Here is a 17,634-nt window from a genome sequence, read left to right as displayed (position 1 = left end):
GCATCAAATTATTGCAAATGAAAAATCTTTACCTTTATCAGAGGCTCGGGATGAGAAACCGCTTGTTGTGGAGATGTTATCATCTTCATGTAGAGAGCCAGAATCTTTGATTTCCTTCACCAGAGAGAATCCCGAATTGCCAATAGGAAAAGAGGACGTGGAAGGCTGACAATCATGTGCTGGAGTATCTAGTGCAGCACAATTGAAGTGTGTTCGACTGAGAGCTGGCCGCAGAAGCAACATTTCCGAGAAATTTAAAGCAGATTTGCTCGATGATGTGCCCACTGTAAAAGTGAGAAACAAGACACAAGTATTTTATTCATGTAGCTAGTACATAAGCACATGCTCAATTGTAACGTCGTTCTGTCCTTTTTCTCTCTCTGGTAATGGTACGAGTAACCATTATAACACTAACTGAACTTTGCTGCAAAATGGGGAGCCAAACAAAATAAACATATCGGGTTATAATATTTTTAGGAGGAACAGAAAAGAGGGAAGCAGCAAACAGAATTGAAAACCAAAATAACTGATATTACAATACGTAATAGAGGAGAAACTAATTGTAATCAGCAAACGTGGATTTCAGAAAGACCAATTGACAAACCTGATAAGAGTTTGTTATGGCGACCAATATGACGGAGGGGTGAATTTCAATGTAAATGGACTACATGGACAGATTTGATAAGATAAAGGAAACTCTTGGGGAACATTATTAAACGGCACAGAATTAGTGGAAGTGGGGGGAGGGGGTGGTTGCAAATTGGATTAAAACTGGTTAGAAGAGAAGAGTGGATATTAAGAGCAGTGAGTGTGGTTGGAATTAAGCAACTGTACCCTATAAGATTCTGTATTGAACCTATTTCTGTTCGCTGTTCACATCAATTTTTCTATATTCATTTATGGGATGTGGCCATTACTGGCTAGGCCAGCATTTATTTAATTCCCATTCCTAATTGCCCCAAGACGGTAGTGGTGAGCTGCCTTCTTGAACCTCAGCAGTCCCTGAGATCCTACGGTGTAGGTGCACCCACAGAGCTGTTAGGGAGGGAATTCCAAGATTTTGAACCAGCAACAGTGAAGAAATGGTAATATATATTTCCAAGTCAGGATGTTGAATGATATGGAGTGGAACCTCCGGGTGGTTGCTAATCCCATGTATCTGCTGCCTTTGTCCTTCTAGATAGCAGAGGTCGTGGCTTTGTAGATAGCAGAGGTCATGGCTTTCGACGGTACTGCCCAAGGATCCTTGGTGAGTTCCTGCAGTGCATCTTGTAGATGATGCACAATGATTTGGCCATAGTTCTACAAGGGCATTGATATCAGTGTTGCTTTCTTCTTGGTTGAAAAGGCAATGTCCTACCCACTGGGAAACTTGTTCGCGACAAGTTGAGTGTTGGCAGCGATGAAGAGGGAGAAAAGGATGAGACCGATGATGCATCCCTGCTCAACTTAGTCTTGACCTCAAAGGTTTGTATCTTATTTCCGTTGGTGAAGACTGTGGCCGACATCTCGTTGTGGAGGATGTTGATCGATTTCTCTGGACAGCCGGCCTTTGACAGGGTCTTCCATAGCACTTCCCGGAGTCAAAAGGCTTGGTCAGCTCGATGAAGGCCATTTAGAGTGGTTGATGTTGCTCCTGGCATTTCTCTTGAAATTGCCGAGCATTAAAAAGATAGTCCGCTGCTCCACGGTTTGATCGGAAGCCGCATTGGCTTTCCGGAAGGATTTCTTCAGAAACTGGGCGAAGGTGGCTAGCAAAGACTTGGGCAATGATCTTCCAAGCAATGGAGAGTAGGGAGATTCCTCGTTAGTTTCCACAGTCTGCTTTGTCTTCATTCTTGAAGATGGTGGCGATGATGGCATCTCCGAGGTCGGCAGGAATTTCTTCTCTGTCCACAACAGCTGATGGAGAATTCAAGTAATCTTTTCACCTCCAAGTTTGAAAATTTCCACCAGAATCCGATCCACTCCTGAGGTTTTACATTCACATGTCTAATGGAGGCTTCGACTTTGTCCACACCTGGTGAGGGTCCAAGATCATCATTGATGGAGAGTTGGGGGAATTTGCTCAAAAATGTCCTCATGTACGATTGTATCCCTTTTTAGGAGTTCTCTGAAGTGCTTTCGCCATCGAAGGCCGATGTATTCTGTCTCTCAAGTGGGTTCCGTCTTTACTCCACACCGGTTTGAGGCCTGGGATGTTCGTTCCATATACTGCCTTGGTGACAACACTGAAGCAGCCCCGGATGTCGTGCTGTTGGCAAAGAGTTGCAGCTCCTTAGCTTTCTCAGTCTACATTGGTTCTGGATTGCCCTAGTTCTTCATTGTGCCTCCACCGTGGCTTATTGACGAACTCTCCTCTTTGCCTTACTTGTTGGTTCTGCCGTTTTGTCAGGCGTGGGGAGCTTTCCTCTTCTCGTCATTGAGGACTTGGATGGCGTGGTCTTTCTCATTGAACCAGTCTTGGTGTTTCCTGGTCATGTAGCTCATGGTTTCATCACAGCTTGAGATGATGGCTGTCTTCAGCTCTTCCAGTTTTTCTCCACTCCATTAGACTGAACACTTTGGGGAAGACATTGTTGGAAGCTCACTAGCATGCATGGTTCTAAGCTGTTTCTTCATCTTCCACTGCTTCGGGTGGAGTTTGACGGACATTGAGAAGGGGGATGAGCCGAAGGCCTGACCAGCAGTCATCTGCACTGGTTATCGCTTTGATGCAAGGGCATCCTTTTGGCCTCAAACAAAAGCATGACTACCATCAAACCTGCTTCTTGGGAGCAATGCTTTACCTACATACAGCAAAGTGTACAATCATAATTAAACCAAACCATATATTCAAATTAATTAAACACAAAGGACAAGATATTAACACACGAGTAGCTTTCTCTGCTGAAAAACGTCTTTGTATTCTCTATAGCTGGGCAATCTGACTGCGTGCAGCAAAATGGGCCCCATTGCAGCAGAGAAATTAAGATACTGGCATAAGAGATGGTCGAGTGAGGGAACCATGGTTGACAAGAGAGGTTGAATGTCTTGTTAAGAGGAAGAAGGAGACTTATGTAAGACTGAGGAAACTAGGTTCAGACAGGGCGCTGGAGGGATACAAGACAGCCAGGAGGGAACTGAAGAAAGGGATTAGGAGAGCTAAGAGAGGGCATGAAAAATCTTTGGCAGGTAGGATCAAGGAAAACCCCAAGGCCTTTTACACATATGTGAGAAATATGAGAATGATGAAAGCGAGTGTAGGTCCGATCAAGGACAGTAGCGGGAGATTGTGTATCGAGTCTGAAGAGATAGGAGAGGTCTTGAACGAGTACTTTTCTTCAGTATTTACAAATGAGACTTTTCCCCCGGGTGGAACAAACCATTACAAGGGGACAGAAATTTAAGGTGAATGGTGGAAGATATAGGGGGGATGTCAGAGGTAGGTTCTTTACCCAGAGAGTAGTGGGGGCATGGAATGCACTGCCTGTGGAAGTAGTTGAGTCGGAAACATTAGGGACGTTCAAGCGGCTATTTGATAGGTACATGGATTAGGGTAGAATAATGGAGTGTATATTAATTTGTTCTTAAGGGCAGCACGGTAGCATTGTGGATAGCACATTGCTGGATAGGGTGGAGATGTTGACCTTGGGTAGGGTGCTCTTTCCAAGAGCTGGTGCAGAATTGATGGGCCGAATGGCCTCTTCTGCACTGTAAATTCTATGATAATCTATGATTAATCTAGGACAAAGGTTCGGCACAACATCGTGGGCCGAAGGGCTTGTTCTGTGCTGTATTTTTCTATGTTCTATACTCCTTATATTTTGCTGGTGACACCTTCAAAGGGCTATTTCCCTGAAGAGGGAATCTCTGGCAAACATTTTCACTGTGTCATGTTGTTCATCCTACTATCACAAGTGCCTAATCCCAATATACTCAGCCTGCAATTTACTGTTGTTTAATCACAATTCAGAAGGTTTGATAAACCAGTAGTGGCCCTGCGCTACAACATGACTATTCAAGAGGACAGTTATGAAACATTGAGTTTTAAGGAGTTTGTTCAGCTTTTTAATCAAGCAAAAATCTAAATCTAAATGATTACTTCATTTAAACACTTTCTTGAATAAACTAGGCTTAAAGGGTAAACTTCACAGAATTATGAACGGTGGCTATTCTGACTGAACAAATTGGTTCCTTTGTAATATATCAGTATTAGAATTCATATAACCACATTCATAACAGTTTATTAATTCTAATAAGGTAATTCATTAAGTACAGTTAGAACTAACATTTTTGTTATCGGCAATAACCCATTTAAATGTGGATAAGTTTTATAATTGTACAACTACCTTCTGCACTGCTGGTTGTTGGTGTTGGTTGATGCCTTCCATTATCAAATGGCGGGGTCTCATTTACAAGGACTGGATCATTTTCATGATTGTTTACCGATCCTCTTGTTTCAGCTGGTTCGCTTTTCGAAACCTTCCCAAAGTATTTCTGAAGCCATCGAGGAACTATACTTTTCACAGTGTTTGTAACTCTTCCAATGATTCCCTGTAGGCAAAGTTGATTTTTTTAAAAATCAGATTCGACAATAACCACCGTCAATTTCCCTTTCTCGGTTTAAAAGTTACGCTGAATTAATTACTAGGGTGCTCTGCCCAGGTTTAAATTTTTCGACAATCCCATGCAAGGTAATAGTTGAAAGACCAATTACTGAACCAACAAAGAGAATGGTAACAGCATTAACCCGAGAAAGTTTAGGGTTAATGGGTGAATGAAATGGGTGATGAATTTATGCATATACACAAGTTAAGATATTCAACACATGGCTAGCCAGAATTTAACATTTGCATCGCTGGCTTTGAAGGCAGACCAAGGCAAGCTAGCAGCACAGTTCGATTCCCGTACCAGCCTCCCCGAACAGTCGCCAGAATGTGGCGACTAGGGACTTTTCACAGTAACTTCATTTGAAGCCTACTCGTGACAATAAGCGATTTTCATTTCATTTCAATAGGTTAGACCTGAAAATCTTAAAGCTTCATGGGTAGCTGCCTTGTTATCTTTATTGCAATTCTACCACACTAAGAACAGGAGCAGCTCATAGATATACAACAAACGGGGTCATTGAACCCTAGCCCCTGCACCAGCTCTTACCTCCACCCTTGCCACACAGCACAAACATTTTTCAATTCCAAAAATGTATTCAATTCCCGTTGAAAGTCATTATTGAATTTGCTTCTAACACACTTTCATCAGGCAATGCATGCCAAATTGTAGCAACTTACTGTGCAAAAATATTCTCATCTCGCTTCTAGTTCTTTTGCTAATTACATTAAGTCTGTGTACTCTCGTTACTAATCCTCCTGGTACTGGAAACAGTTCCTTTCTATTTACTCAATTAAACCCCATCATGATTTTGAACATCTCTATTAAATCCTCTCTAGGCTAAGGAGAACAACCCACCGTCTCATCTTTCCAAATAACACAAGTTTTGCATCTTTAGTGCCATTCCAGCAAACCCTCTCTCAGGTCATGATATTGTTCCTAACCGAGGTCCCAGGTTAGATCCTGGCTCTGGGTCACTGACAGTGTGGAGTTTGCACATTCTCCCCGTGTTTGCGGGGTTTCACCCCCACAACCCAAAGATGTGCAGGGTAGGTGGATTGGCTATGCTAAATTGCCCCTAAGTTGGAAAAAATGAATTGGGTACTCTAAATTTAAAAAAAGAAAAAAATGATATTGTTCCTAAAGTACAATGTTCAGAATTGGGTGCAATTCTCCAGTTGTGGCCAAACCAATGATTTACATCTTACTTACTTATATAACTTCAGGCCAGTTTATAAAGATAAGCATCCCGTATGCCTTTTGTTTCAAAAATCCTCTTCAACTTATTCTACCACCTGTAAAGAATTTTATGCATGCACCCAGGTCTTTCTGTTCTTGAGCCCCATCTAAAATTCTACCATCGTCTGGAAAAAAAACACCACTTCACACCTTGCTGTGTAAAATTGCTTCTGTCTAGGCCCTACTGTTTACTGCATTTGAATTTCACGTCATCACAGAATCCCTACAGTGCATAGGGAGGCTATCGGTCCATTGAGTCTGCATCAACCCTCCGAAAGAGCACCCTACCTCGGCCCCTGCCCTATCCCCATTACCCCGGAACCCCACCTAGCCTTTGGACACCAAGGGATAATTTAGCATGGCCAATCCACCTAACCTGCACATCTTTGGACTGTGAGAGGAAACCAGAGCACCTGGAGGAAACCCACGCAGATACAGGAAGAAAGTGCAAACTCCACAATCACACGAGGTTGTTCCCATTGGAAGAATAGAATTGTAACCTTCATTAATAATGAATAGTGAGGGCAGCACGGTGGCCTAGTGGTTAGCACAACCGCCTCACGGCGCTGAGGTCCCAGGTTCGATCCCGGCTCTGGGTCACTGTCCGTGTGGAGTTTGCACATTCTCCCCGTGTCTGCGTGGGTTTCGCCCCCACAACCCAAAAATGTGCAGAGTAGGTGGATTGGCCAAGCTAAATTGCCCCCTTAATTGGAAAAAATAATTGGATAATCTAAATTTATAAAAAAAAAAAAAAAAAAAAAAAAAAATAATGAATAGTGCTATGCTGTTCTTTTGTAGGTGTCATTAAAAACTCCCAGGCATCATTCAATAGGCCATGGGAGTTTTAACTTGTGTTCAGGAGCATGGTTCAATAAAAACACTAGTCAAAGTGGAGTGGAACACAAACTACAACAAGCATTTCAAGCAGCTATGAATACAAGTAGTCTCAGAACAAGAACCAGAAGGACCTGGGTGTTCTTGTGCATGAATGACAAAGTTGGCGTGCAGGTGCAGCGGGTAATTAAGAAGGCAAATGGAATTTTGTCCTTCATTGCTAGATGGATGGAGTTTAAAAACAGGGAGGTTATGTCGCAGTGGTACAGAGTGCTGGTGAGGCCACACCTGGAGTACAGTTTTAGACTCCTTACTTGAGAACGGATGTACTGGCACTGGAGGGAGCACAGAGGAGATTCAATTGGTTGATTCCGGAGTTGAGAGGATTTGCTTGAGGAGAGACTGAGTAGACTGGGACTGTACTCGTTGGAATTTAAATACTGATATACAACTGAGTATACAATGTTCCTTGTATTTAATGATGAAGCATTTCAAGCAAATGTAGAACATCTTTTAAAAAGTTTTCAAAAACCTAGATGACATTTTTTGTAATACCCATAATATGCACACATCCAAGCTGAAATAAATTGCCATATATTATAAGGATAGATATTTGAATAAGACCAATAGCACAGATTTGAAAACTTAAGACATAGGAATTCAGAATTTCACATGTAATTAATTACTAAAAGACCCCGAGTTTGAATATTCAGATGTCTTTGGCAAACAGACATTACAAAGACAAATATAACAAAGATCCATTGCAAACCTCAAATTAGAATCCATGGGGCACCATACTTTGAAATCAGAGGGCAAGAAATAAATTACAGTGCCAAGACCATTTTAGTCTTAACTTAGATACAAGACAGAATCTGCTATACTCTTATATCTGAAACAAAAAACAAAGGTGCCTCTTCAACAAAAGTGTCCCCAATCTCTCCCAAAAGGTCATTGGGATAATGGTTGAACAAAATTCCACAAATATAATTTGTGGATTCCTTTAACTTTCCGATCTTTCTTTTCAAATATTTTGGCCTTTTCCAGAAATACCCCAAGAAAATTAGGTTTTTAAGTCTTGACAGGAAAACCGTGAGGTGAACTTAAAAGCATATATTAAATATATGATAGAAATCCCAGAACAGTATTTCTAATTACTTGATGACAACAGAATAAAGAGGTACAGGTTTAAACTAATAATGTCAATTTAGGATAGATTCAATAAAGTTCACAAAATGATTAACAGGTCCAATGGCCATGCAGATATGGCATTAAACAACTTTGTGCTGTAAGGATGAGACTGGAAAGTCTTTGGGAAGAAATGATCCAAAGTGAAGCTCACCTGTACCGATTTGTGAAGTATAGCTCTTAGGCCACCACCTATGTTAATCAATGAGGATGTCACTTACTACACTGAAAAAAAACTTTTACTGGTGCTGCATTTTTAACCGAACAAAAAAAAAATCACAAGGCACGTCATAAAGCCATAATGAAGCCTAAACCACAGTAGATATTAGGTTTGGTCAAAGCAGTTAAGATTTAAAACAAGGTTTGCAAAAACAGAGGAGGATGGACATATTGAAGTAGGAGCTGGCAGATCAGGAGGAATATGCAGTTGAGGACACAGCTTTCAAAGACGAGGGGGCTACAACAAGAAGCCAGTTCAGAGGAACGGAGAGCTTGAATGGGAGAAGTTGGGGTCTTGGCGAGGTTTCTGAAAACAATGAGTATGAATATATAAAGAATTGAGATGAAAATTTTAAAATCTGGATGATCAGGAGCCAATGTAGGACAGGAACAATGGCAAGAGGGACAACGGTACAGGCAGGATAAAAGAGGTCGTTCTGGAAATTTGGGGCATTTACAGGGTATAAATTAGGGAGGAACAGTGAGTATTTTGTTGTGCCTCCTTCAGGTCTGGATGGAGTGGAAGGGTTGCCGTTTAAGGTAGCCTTCACCAGCAGGCTTGGGTGCATTGAAATAGAGGTGACAAAGACATGGTTGAAATGCAGCAGCAGAAAAGTTAAGTTCAGATTCAAAAAGGATAGCAAGTTGCAATCAGTCTAGCTCGATCAACGGACAGAATTGATATTTGGAGATCAAGTTTTAACTGGGGACACGAGACAATGGCTTCAACCTTACCAACATTTAGCTGGAGGAAATTTGTAGTCTTGTAACATAAAAGCAGTAAAATAATCAACAATGGCTAGGTGTTGTCTGCAAACTACCTGAATCTGGCTGGAGATCATGCGAATTTGTCACTATAAGCAACATGCAGATAAGGAGGCAGCCGTGGATAGATCTCAATGAACCATGGTGTATTAGGTGGAAAGATATTCTGGTTAGGATCATGTTAAAGAGTGGAACGAAGCAATAGTCTGGTAGTCACTTGGAACTTTAGAGTCTTGTGCATCCCTGATTTCCTTCAGCTTAACCACTGGCTGGGCCACAAATTGATTTTCCTCCAAACTTTTCTGCCTCTCTCTCCTACCTCAAAGGCGAGTCTTAAAACCTCTCTTTGACAAAGCATTTAGCCATCCTTATGTGGCTGTGTTAAATTATCTACTAACACTTCAATATTTTACAATGCTAAAAGTACCAGACAAATGCTAAAAACATAGGTCAGTGCCTGCACAAAGAATCTGCAGTGTACCAGTGCAGTCAACGTGTTAGTCTAATATCAAGGACAACAGGAAGCATGAGAGAAAAAGTGAAAGATGCATTAATAATAGATAGGGATGATAGGCATATAAAGTACATAATGAGGTTTGCAGTATGTGCAGCAAGAGTAACCACAATTCTTACAAATTGACTAGACATGGTTGCACACCTTATTGATGCAAGACGAAGTCCCATTACATAAATTAGATAGATTTTACACATTGCTTTAATTGAATCTCTTTTCAGACATCTTTTCAGAGTCAGCTGTAGCTTAATTAGCACTCTCACCTGAGTCACAACACATCAGTACTTGAGCATAAAAACCAAGGCTTACAGCCCAGTGCAGAACAGAGAATGCTGCACTGTCTGAGTACTGCCTTGCAGATGAGATGTTAAACCCACCTGCCCTCAAGTGGACATAAAAGATCCCATGGCACTATTCAAACAGGAGTTATCTTCAGTGTTAGAGCCAAAATTGATCTCCCAATCAATTTCACAAAAACTCATTATCTGGCCATTGTCACATTATTGTTTATGGGAGCATGCTGTTCACAAATTAGCTGTTGGATTTCCTATACTACTATAGCAATAATACTCCAAATGTAGTGATTGCACTAGAAAGGGTGCAAATGAGAGTCACCAGGATGTAGGGATGGCACAGTGGTTAGCACTGCTGCCTCAGCACCGTGGACCCAGGTTATCCCAGCCCTGGGTCAGTGTCCATGGGCAGTTTGCACATTCTCCCCGTGTCTGCATAGGTCTCACCCCCACAACCTAAAGATGTGCAGACTGGTGGATTGGTCACACTAACATTGCCCCTTAATTGAAAAAAATAATTGGATACTCTAAAAAAATTTTTTAAAAGAGATTCACCAGGATGTTGCCTGGGGTGGAGTGTATCAGCTATGAAGAGAGGCTGGTTAGGCTGGGGTTGTTTGCCTTAGAGTAGTGAAGGCTGAGGGGGGACTTGATTGAGGTGTAAAAATCATGAGTGACATAGATAACGTGGACAGAGCAATAGATGTTTACATCATGGAAAAAGGCCCTTCAGTCCAGCTTGTCCATGCCACCCAGTTTCTATCACTAAGCTAGTCCCACTTGCTCGCATTTAGCCCATATCCCTGTCTACCCACCCTGTCCATGTAACTGTTTAACAGCCCGTTCCAGATGCTCACCAGCCTGTGTGAAGAAATTTCCCCTCTGGTCACTTTTGTATCTCTCCCCTCTCGTTTTAAACTCCTCTGCCTTTGGGAAAAGATGTCGACTATCTACTCTATCTATGCTCCTCATTGTTTTATAGACCCCGAAAAGGTCACCCCTAAGCCACACTCCATGGAAAAAAGTCCCAGCCTATCCTTATAATTCAGGCCATCACGTCCTGGTAGCATCTTAGAACTTAGAACAGTACAGCACAGAACAGGCACTTCGGCCCTCAATGTTGTGCCGAGCAATGATCACCCTACTCAAACCCACGTATCCACCCTATACCCATAACCCAACAACCCCCCCCCCCCCCCCCCAACCTTACTTTTTTTTAGGACACTACAGGCAATTTAGCATGGCCAATCCACCTAACCCGCACATCTTTGGACTGTGGGAGGAAACCGGAGCACCCGGAGGAAACCCACGCACACATGGGGAGGGCGTGCAGACTCCGCACAGACAGTGACCCAGCCGGGAATCGAACCTGGGACCCTGGAGCTGTGAAGCATTTATGCTAACCACTATGCTACCATGCTGCCATCCTCGTAAATCTCTTCTGCACTCTTTTTGTTTAACAATATCCTTCCTATAATAGGGTGACCAGAACTAAGCACAGTATTCCATGTGTGGTCTTACCAATCAATGCCTTGTACAACTTCAACAAGATGTCCCAACACCTGTATTCAATATTCTGACCAATAAAACCTAGCATGCTGAATGCCTTCTTCCACCCTGACGAGCTGCAACTCCACTTTCAAGGAGTTATAAACCGGTACTCCTAGATCTCTTTGTTCTGTAACTCCCCCCAACTCCCTACAATTGCCATGTCTTCAGGTGATGTCCCAGAGGGCTGGAGAATAGCCAATATTGTTCCTTTGTTTAAGAAGTGTAGCAAGGATAGTCCAGGGAACTACAGGCCGGTGAGCCTTACGTCAGTGGTAGGGAACTTACTGGAGAGAATTCTTCAAGACTGGATGTACTCCCATTTGGAAGCAAGTGAACGTATTGGCAACAGGCAACATTGTTTTGTGAAGGGGAGGTCGTGTCTCACTAACTTGATAAGAGTTTTTGAGGAGGTCACAAAGATGATTGATGCAAGTAGGGCAGTGGATGTTGTCTATTCGGACTTCAGTAAGGCCTTAAATGTCACTATCGTCCCTGCTTCCACCACCACCTCTGGCAGCGGGTTCCAAAGCTTGCCTCGTACATTTCCTCTAAACCTTGCCCCTCGCAGCTTAAATCTGTGCCCCCTAGTAATTGACCCTTCTACCCTGGGAAAAAGTCTCTGACTATCCACTCTGTCTATGCACCTCATAATTTTGTAGACCTATCAGGTCGCCCCTCAACCTCCTTCGTTCCAGTGAGAACAAACTAAGGTCCCTCATGGCAGACTGGTACAAAAGGTGAAGTCACACGGGATCAGAGGTGAGCTGGCAAGATGGATACTGAACTGCCTAGGTCATGAAAGGCAGAGAATAGCAATGGAAGGGTGCTTTTCTGATTGGAGGGCTGTGACTAGTGGTGTTCCGCTGGGTTCAGTGCTAGGACCTTTGCTGTTCGTGGTATATACAAATGATTTGGAGGAAAATGTAACTGGTCTGATTAGTAAGTTTGCAGATGACAACGGTTGGTGGAATTGCAGATAGCGATGAGGACTAACAGAGGATACAGCAGGATTTAAATCGTTTGGAGACAGAGAGATGGCAGATGGAGTTTAATCCGGACAAATGTGAGGTAATGCATTTCGGAAGGGCTGATACAGGTAGGGAATATACAGTGAAGGTAGAACCCTCAAGAGTATTGACAGTCAGAGAGATCTAGGTTTACAGGTCCACAGGTCACTGAAAGGGGCAACACAGGTGGAAAGGTAGTCAAGAAGGCATACGGTATGCTTGCCTTCATTTGCCGAGGCATTGAGTATAAAAACTGGCAAGTCAGGTTGCAGCTGTATAGAACCTTAGTTAGCCCACACTTGGGAGTATAGTGTTCAATTCTGGTTGCCACACTATCAGAAGGATGTGGAGGCTTTAGAGAGGGTGCAGAAGAGATTTATAGTGCCTGGTATGGAGGGCATTATCTATGAGGAGAGGTTGAATAAACTTAGTTTGTTCTCACTGGAACGAAGGAGGTTGAGGGGCGACCTGATAGGTCTACAAAATTATGAGGTGCATAGACAGAGTGGATAATCAGAGACTTTTTCCCAGGGTAGAAGGGTCAATTACTAGGGGGCACAGATTTAAGCTGCGAGGGGCAAGGTTTAGAGGAATTGTACGAGGCAAGCTTTGGAACCCGCTGCCAGAGGAGGTGGTGGAAGCAGGGACGTTAGTGACATTTAAGGAGCATCTTGACAAATACATGAATAGGATTGGAATATAGGGATACTTCGGTCGCCAAGCTAATTTGTCTGTATAGCATGCAAGAAACAATACTTTTCACTGTATATCAATACATGAGATAATGATAAATCAAATTGGCTACCGCGCCCTGGATTTCATGAGATTTAACCTTTTGCAACAACCTACTATTCAGGACCTTGTCAAAGGCATTGCTAAAGTCCATGTAGACGTCGACTGCACTGCCCTCACCGGCCTTCTCGGTTACCCCTTCAAAAAAACTCAAATCAAATTCACGAGCCATGAATTCACCCTTACAAAGCAATGCTGACTTTCCCTAATTAGCCCTTGCCTGTCTAAATGCCTGTAGATCCCTCAGAATACCTTCCAACAAGATACCCACTACAGAAGTATGGCTCACCCGTCTGTAGTTCCCAGGCTTATGCCTACAGCCCATCTCAAATAAGGGCACAACATTTGCTACCCTCCAATCTTCAGGCACCTCGCTTGTGGCTGTCGACAGTTCAGATATCTCAGCCAGGGGGCCTGCAATTTCCTCCCTAGCCTCCCACAACGTCCTTGGATACATTTCATCAGGTCCCGGGATTTATCTATCTTGATCCACTTTAATACCTCCAGCACCTCCTTCTGTAATATGTACACTCCTCAAGGCATCACTTACTTTCCCAATTTCCCGAACATTTGTGCCTTTCTCTTCTTTAAAAAAAATAAATTTAGAGTACCCAATTCATTTTTTCCCAATTAAAGGGCAATTTAGCGTGGTCAATGACATAGAAGCAATTATATGGTTATGGCTGCACACTAAGAATATAATAGCCAGAGATATATATTGCCAAACTGCAATTTTTTTTTCAATTTTTATAAATTTAAAGTGTCCACTTCTTTTTTTTTCCCTATTAAAGGGGCAGTTTAGTGTGGTCAATCCACCTACCCAGCACATCTTCGGGTTGTGGGGGTGAAACCCACGTAAACACGGGGAGAATGTGCAAACTCCACACGGACAGTGACCAACAGCCGGGATTGAACCCGGGGGCTCGGTGCCATGAGGCAGCATGTTAACCACTGTGCCACCGTGCTGCCCCTTTCTCAACAGTAAATACCAATGAGAAGTATTCATTTAGGACCTCTCCTATCCCTTGTGGATCCGTACATAGATGACCTTGTTAATCCTTAAGAGGCCCTACCCTCTCCCGAGTCACGCTTTTGCCCTTTACGTATCTGTAAAAGCTCTTTGGATTTTCCTTTGCCTTATCTGCTAAGACAATCTCATGTTCCCCTTTTTGCCCTCCTGATTCCTCTCTTTACTCTACTCCGACATGCACTACACTCTTCAAGGATCCACTTGGTCCCAGCTGCCTATGCATGTCATATGCCTCCTTCTTCCTTTTGACCATGGCCTGAATATCCAAAGTCATCCTACTTCTACCAGCCTTACCCTTCACTCCAAGAGTAATGTGCTCACCCTGAACCCTAGTTAACACCTTTTTGAAAGACTCCCACTTACCAGCTGTCCCCTTGCCTGTAAACAGGCTCCCCCCAATCAACTTTTGAAAGTTCCCGCCTAAAACCATCAAAATTGGTCTTGCCGCAATTTACAATTAAAACTTTTGGGCCAGAACCATCATTCTCCATAGCTATCTTAAAACAAATGGAATTTATGGTCACTGGACCCAAAGTGATCCCTCACTAACCCCTCCTTATTCCCCAAGAGGAGGTCAAGTTTTGCCCTCTCTCTAATCGGGCCATCCACATATTGAATGCAGAATTCTTCCTGAATTCACTCGTCAAATTTCTCTCCGTACAAGCCCCTAGTTTTATGGATGTCCCAATTAATGTTGGGAAAGTTAAAGTCCCCAACTATTACCACCCTATTTTTACAGCAGCTATCTGTAATCTCCTTGCATATTCTCTTCTCGGTTTCCCGCTGACTATTTGGGGGCCTACAGTATAGTCCTATCAAAGTGATCTCACTTATTTTTCAGTTCTACCCATATAGACTCAGTGGGCAAACCCTTGGATATATCATCTCTCTGTGCTGCCATGATGTTGTCCCTAATCAAAAACACAACTCCCCCTCCCCACCTATCTCCTGATCTATCTTTCCTATAGCACCTGTACCCAGCACCATGACAAGCTTACCTATATTGTTTGTGCCTATATGCACCATGACAGCTGGTTGTTCACCTTCCCCCTTTAGAATGTCCTGCAGGACCCTTGCACCCAGGAGGCAACATACCTTACTGGAGTCTTGTTTGCATCCGCATAAACACCCATCGACTCCCCTTAGAAAGAAATGTTTCCTCTTCGTACAGGGATCAATAACCAGGATTTAAGATGAGAATCTGGAACTCAATGTCTGAAAGGCTGCTAAAGGCAGGAACCCTCACAATATTTAAGAAGCATTTAGGTGAGCACTTGAAACACCATGAACCAAGTGTTGGTAAATGGGATGAGGATACGTGTAAGTGATTGATAGCCAGCACGGACACAATGGGCTGATGGAAGGACCAATTTCTGCTCTGTAAAACTCTCTGACTCTGTATTTCATTGGCTGTAAACTGCTTTATCATATCTGTGATGGTATAAAATGCGGTATAAAGGCAAGTTTTTTTTCCTTGTAACATCCAAGTTCAGAAAGACTCAAGGATAATTACCTTAGGCCAACATAAGCATATATTAGTGCCTATTCTGTACTTCAATGCAAGGCCATTGTTCAAAATAATCGAATACAGTAAAGGAACTGCCCTAATGTTCTATTCAGAAATAACTGAAGTGCAAAATAATCATGGAAATTCATGTAAGAGTTGCGGAAAAATTAGACAAGTCATACAGTTTGAATATCAAAGTTTTTGCAGCGCAAAGGTAGATATTGCAACAAAAATAGGGACGCTCACGCACATTTCGGTGCAACTAATTTCAAACGAATAAAAATTCCAAGAGCAACATACTGACCAAAATCCAGAAAGCAAAAAGCTCAAATTGGTCGACCTATGACTCATGTTAAAACGTAGGTTTAACCAGAAATTTGCGACGACAGTACAATTGGCTTCTCTCCACATGCAGGCAAGTGTGTCAAACCCGCATGTCAAGACGCAAATGCACCCCCCCCCCCCCCACCCACCCACCCCCACTCTTCCCCCGTGTGGAAGAAGAAACCGGTTAAAATTGAGCAACACGAGAAGACAGAAAAATCGCGGCGGCGGAAGACAAACAAGAGGGGTGGGAGGAAATTGGTAATGGGAAACATTATGGAAAATTCCCCGGCGAAGGTACAAATCGATCAGCTCCGCGCCAAAATAAAAACCCCATGGCGGTTACAAGGGCTGGGGAGAATCGAGGACGTGCGCCGCCCGAGTGGGTTGCAAACAGGGTGCGAAGGGAAGAGAACCCCGACTCTGACCGCCGGCCAGCAGAATGCAACCGGAGGCCTCCGGAAGCGGGTAGCAAGCCGCCGGGAAACGCACAGAAGCAGCATTTATAAGCAGTAAACACAATGAAATAAAATCCCTGGGGATGTTCCATTGGGAATTACCGCACATTCGACTGCACCCCTCCTCCCTTCCCTCCCCGAGGGGGGGGGGGCTCTTTCAGCGGGGCCGGGCCGGGCCCCGGCTTCGATCGGGGCTCCATCTTCATCACTCGCTCAAAGCCAGCGCCTAGGCCGCGGCTCGCGCACACCGCCTCAGCCCACACTCTCGCGCCACCCTCCCTCCCCCCCTGCACCAGCAGCTTCATGCGAGGCCAGCCGGCCAGACTGGCCAATCTTTTTTCCCCTTTTCAAATAACTACCTGGTTCTTCGCATAAGGTTTGCTGATGATGTGGTGTCGCTTGTTTCGGATTTTTCCTCCTCCTCCTCCTGTCGCCGCCGCCATGTCTGAATTTGTCTGCCTGCCAGTCGCTCGCGCCGCTCTCTATCTCCTAGCAGCCGTGCCGGGGGTGGAGGGAAGGGGGGGGGGGGGGGAAAGGGGACGGGTGGGGGGAGGGAGGGGGTTCCACGCTCTAACGTCACAAGCGCCTCTCCGCCTTCGCCCGCAACAACGTGATTCCACACAGCCGTCCGTCAGCCAGCCACCCGCTCGCTCGCGCTCTCTCTCACTCTCGCGCAGGCGCCTTCCCTCCTCCGCCGGGGAGGGAGGGGGGCGGGTATTTTTTTTTGCCCCCACTCAACGCACGAACTGCGCACAAGGGACAGCGTGCGCTAGCATACGTCATCGCGTCGCCGGGCGCTGCCATTGGCTCTGCCAAACAAACGCCGCGCAAAGCATCAGGGGAGCAGAAGAGAGAGTGCGGCATGTGTTGTGTCACCCCTTTTCCCAAACACGATCACATCCTCCCCCCCAGCTGAATGAAATACAGCATGGATGGGTTGGGGAAAAGGGTGGGGGATGGGAGGGGGAAAAGGGTGGGGGATGGGAGGGGGAAAAGGGTGGGGGATGGGAGGGGGAAAAGGGTGGGGGAAAAGGGTGGGGGATGGGAGGGGGAAAAGGGTGGGGGATGGGAGGGGGAAAAGGGTGGGGGATGGGAGGGGGAAAAGGGTGGGGGATGGGAGGGGGAAAAGGGTGGGGGATGGGAGGGGGAAAAGGGTGGGGGATGGGAGGGGGAAAAGGGTGGGGGATGGGAGGGGGAAAGGGTGGGGGATGGGAGGGGGGAAAGGGTGGGGGATGGGAGGGGGGAAAGGGTGGGGGATGGGAGGGGGGAAAGGGTGGGGGATGGGAGGGGGAAAGGGTGGGGGGTGGGAGGGGGAAGGGGGGGATG

General features: G+C 44.6%; 1 protein-coding gene across 1 annotated transcript in view; it reads right to left on the bottom strand.

Annotated features, from left to right (window-relative positions):
- Positions 1-16,824, bottom strand: part of nup153 (nucleoporin 153) — an 89,337-nt gene extending 72,513 nt beyond the window's left edge. Inside the window, exons 1-3 of the mRNA XM_038796989.1 lie at positions 16,668-16,824; positions 4,332-4,536; positions 33-284 (exon numbers count right to left, since the gene is read on the bottom strand). Coding sequence (XP_038652917.1) covers positions 33-284; positions 4,332-4,536; positions 16,668-16,751 — 541 coding nt within the window. The 5' untranslated portion in view covers positions 16,752-16,824. The remainder of the gene's footprint in view (positions 1-32; positions 285-4,331; positions 4,537-16,667) is intronic.
- Positions 16,825-17,634: the final 810 nt, after the last annotated feature.

This window comes from Scyliorhinus canicula, chromosome 5, assembly GCF_902713615.1.
Source record: "Scyliorhinus canicula chromosome 5, sScyCan1.1, whole genome shotgun sequence".
Taxonomy (NCBI): Eukaryota; Metazoa; Chordata; class Chondrichthyes; order Carcharhiniformes; family Scyliorhinidae; genus Scyliorhinus; species Scyliorhinus canicula.
The sequence above is the reverse complement of the archived record's forward strand: the minus strand, read 5'-3'. Positions and strand labels throughout refer to the sequence as shown.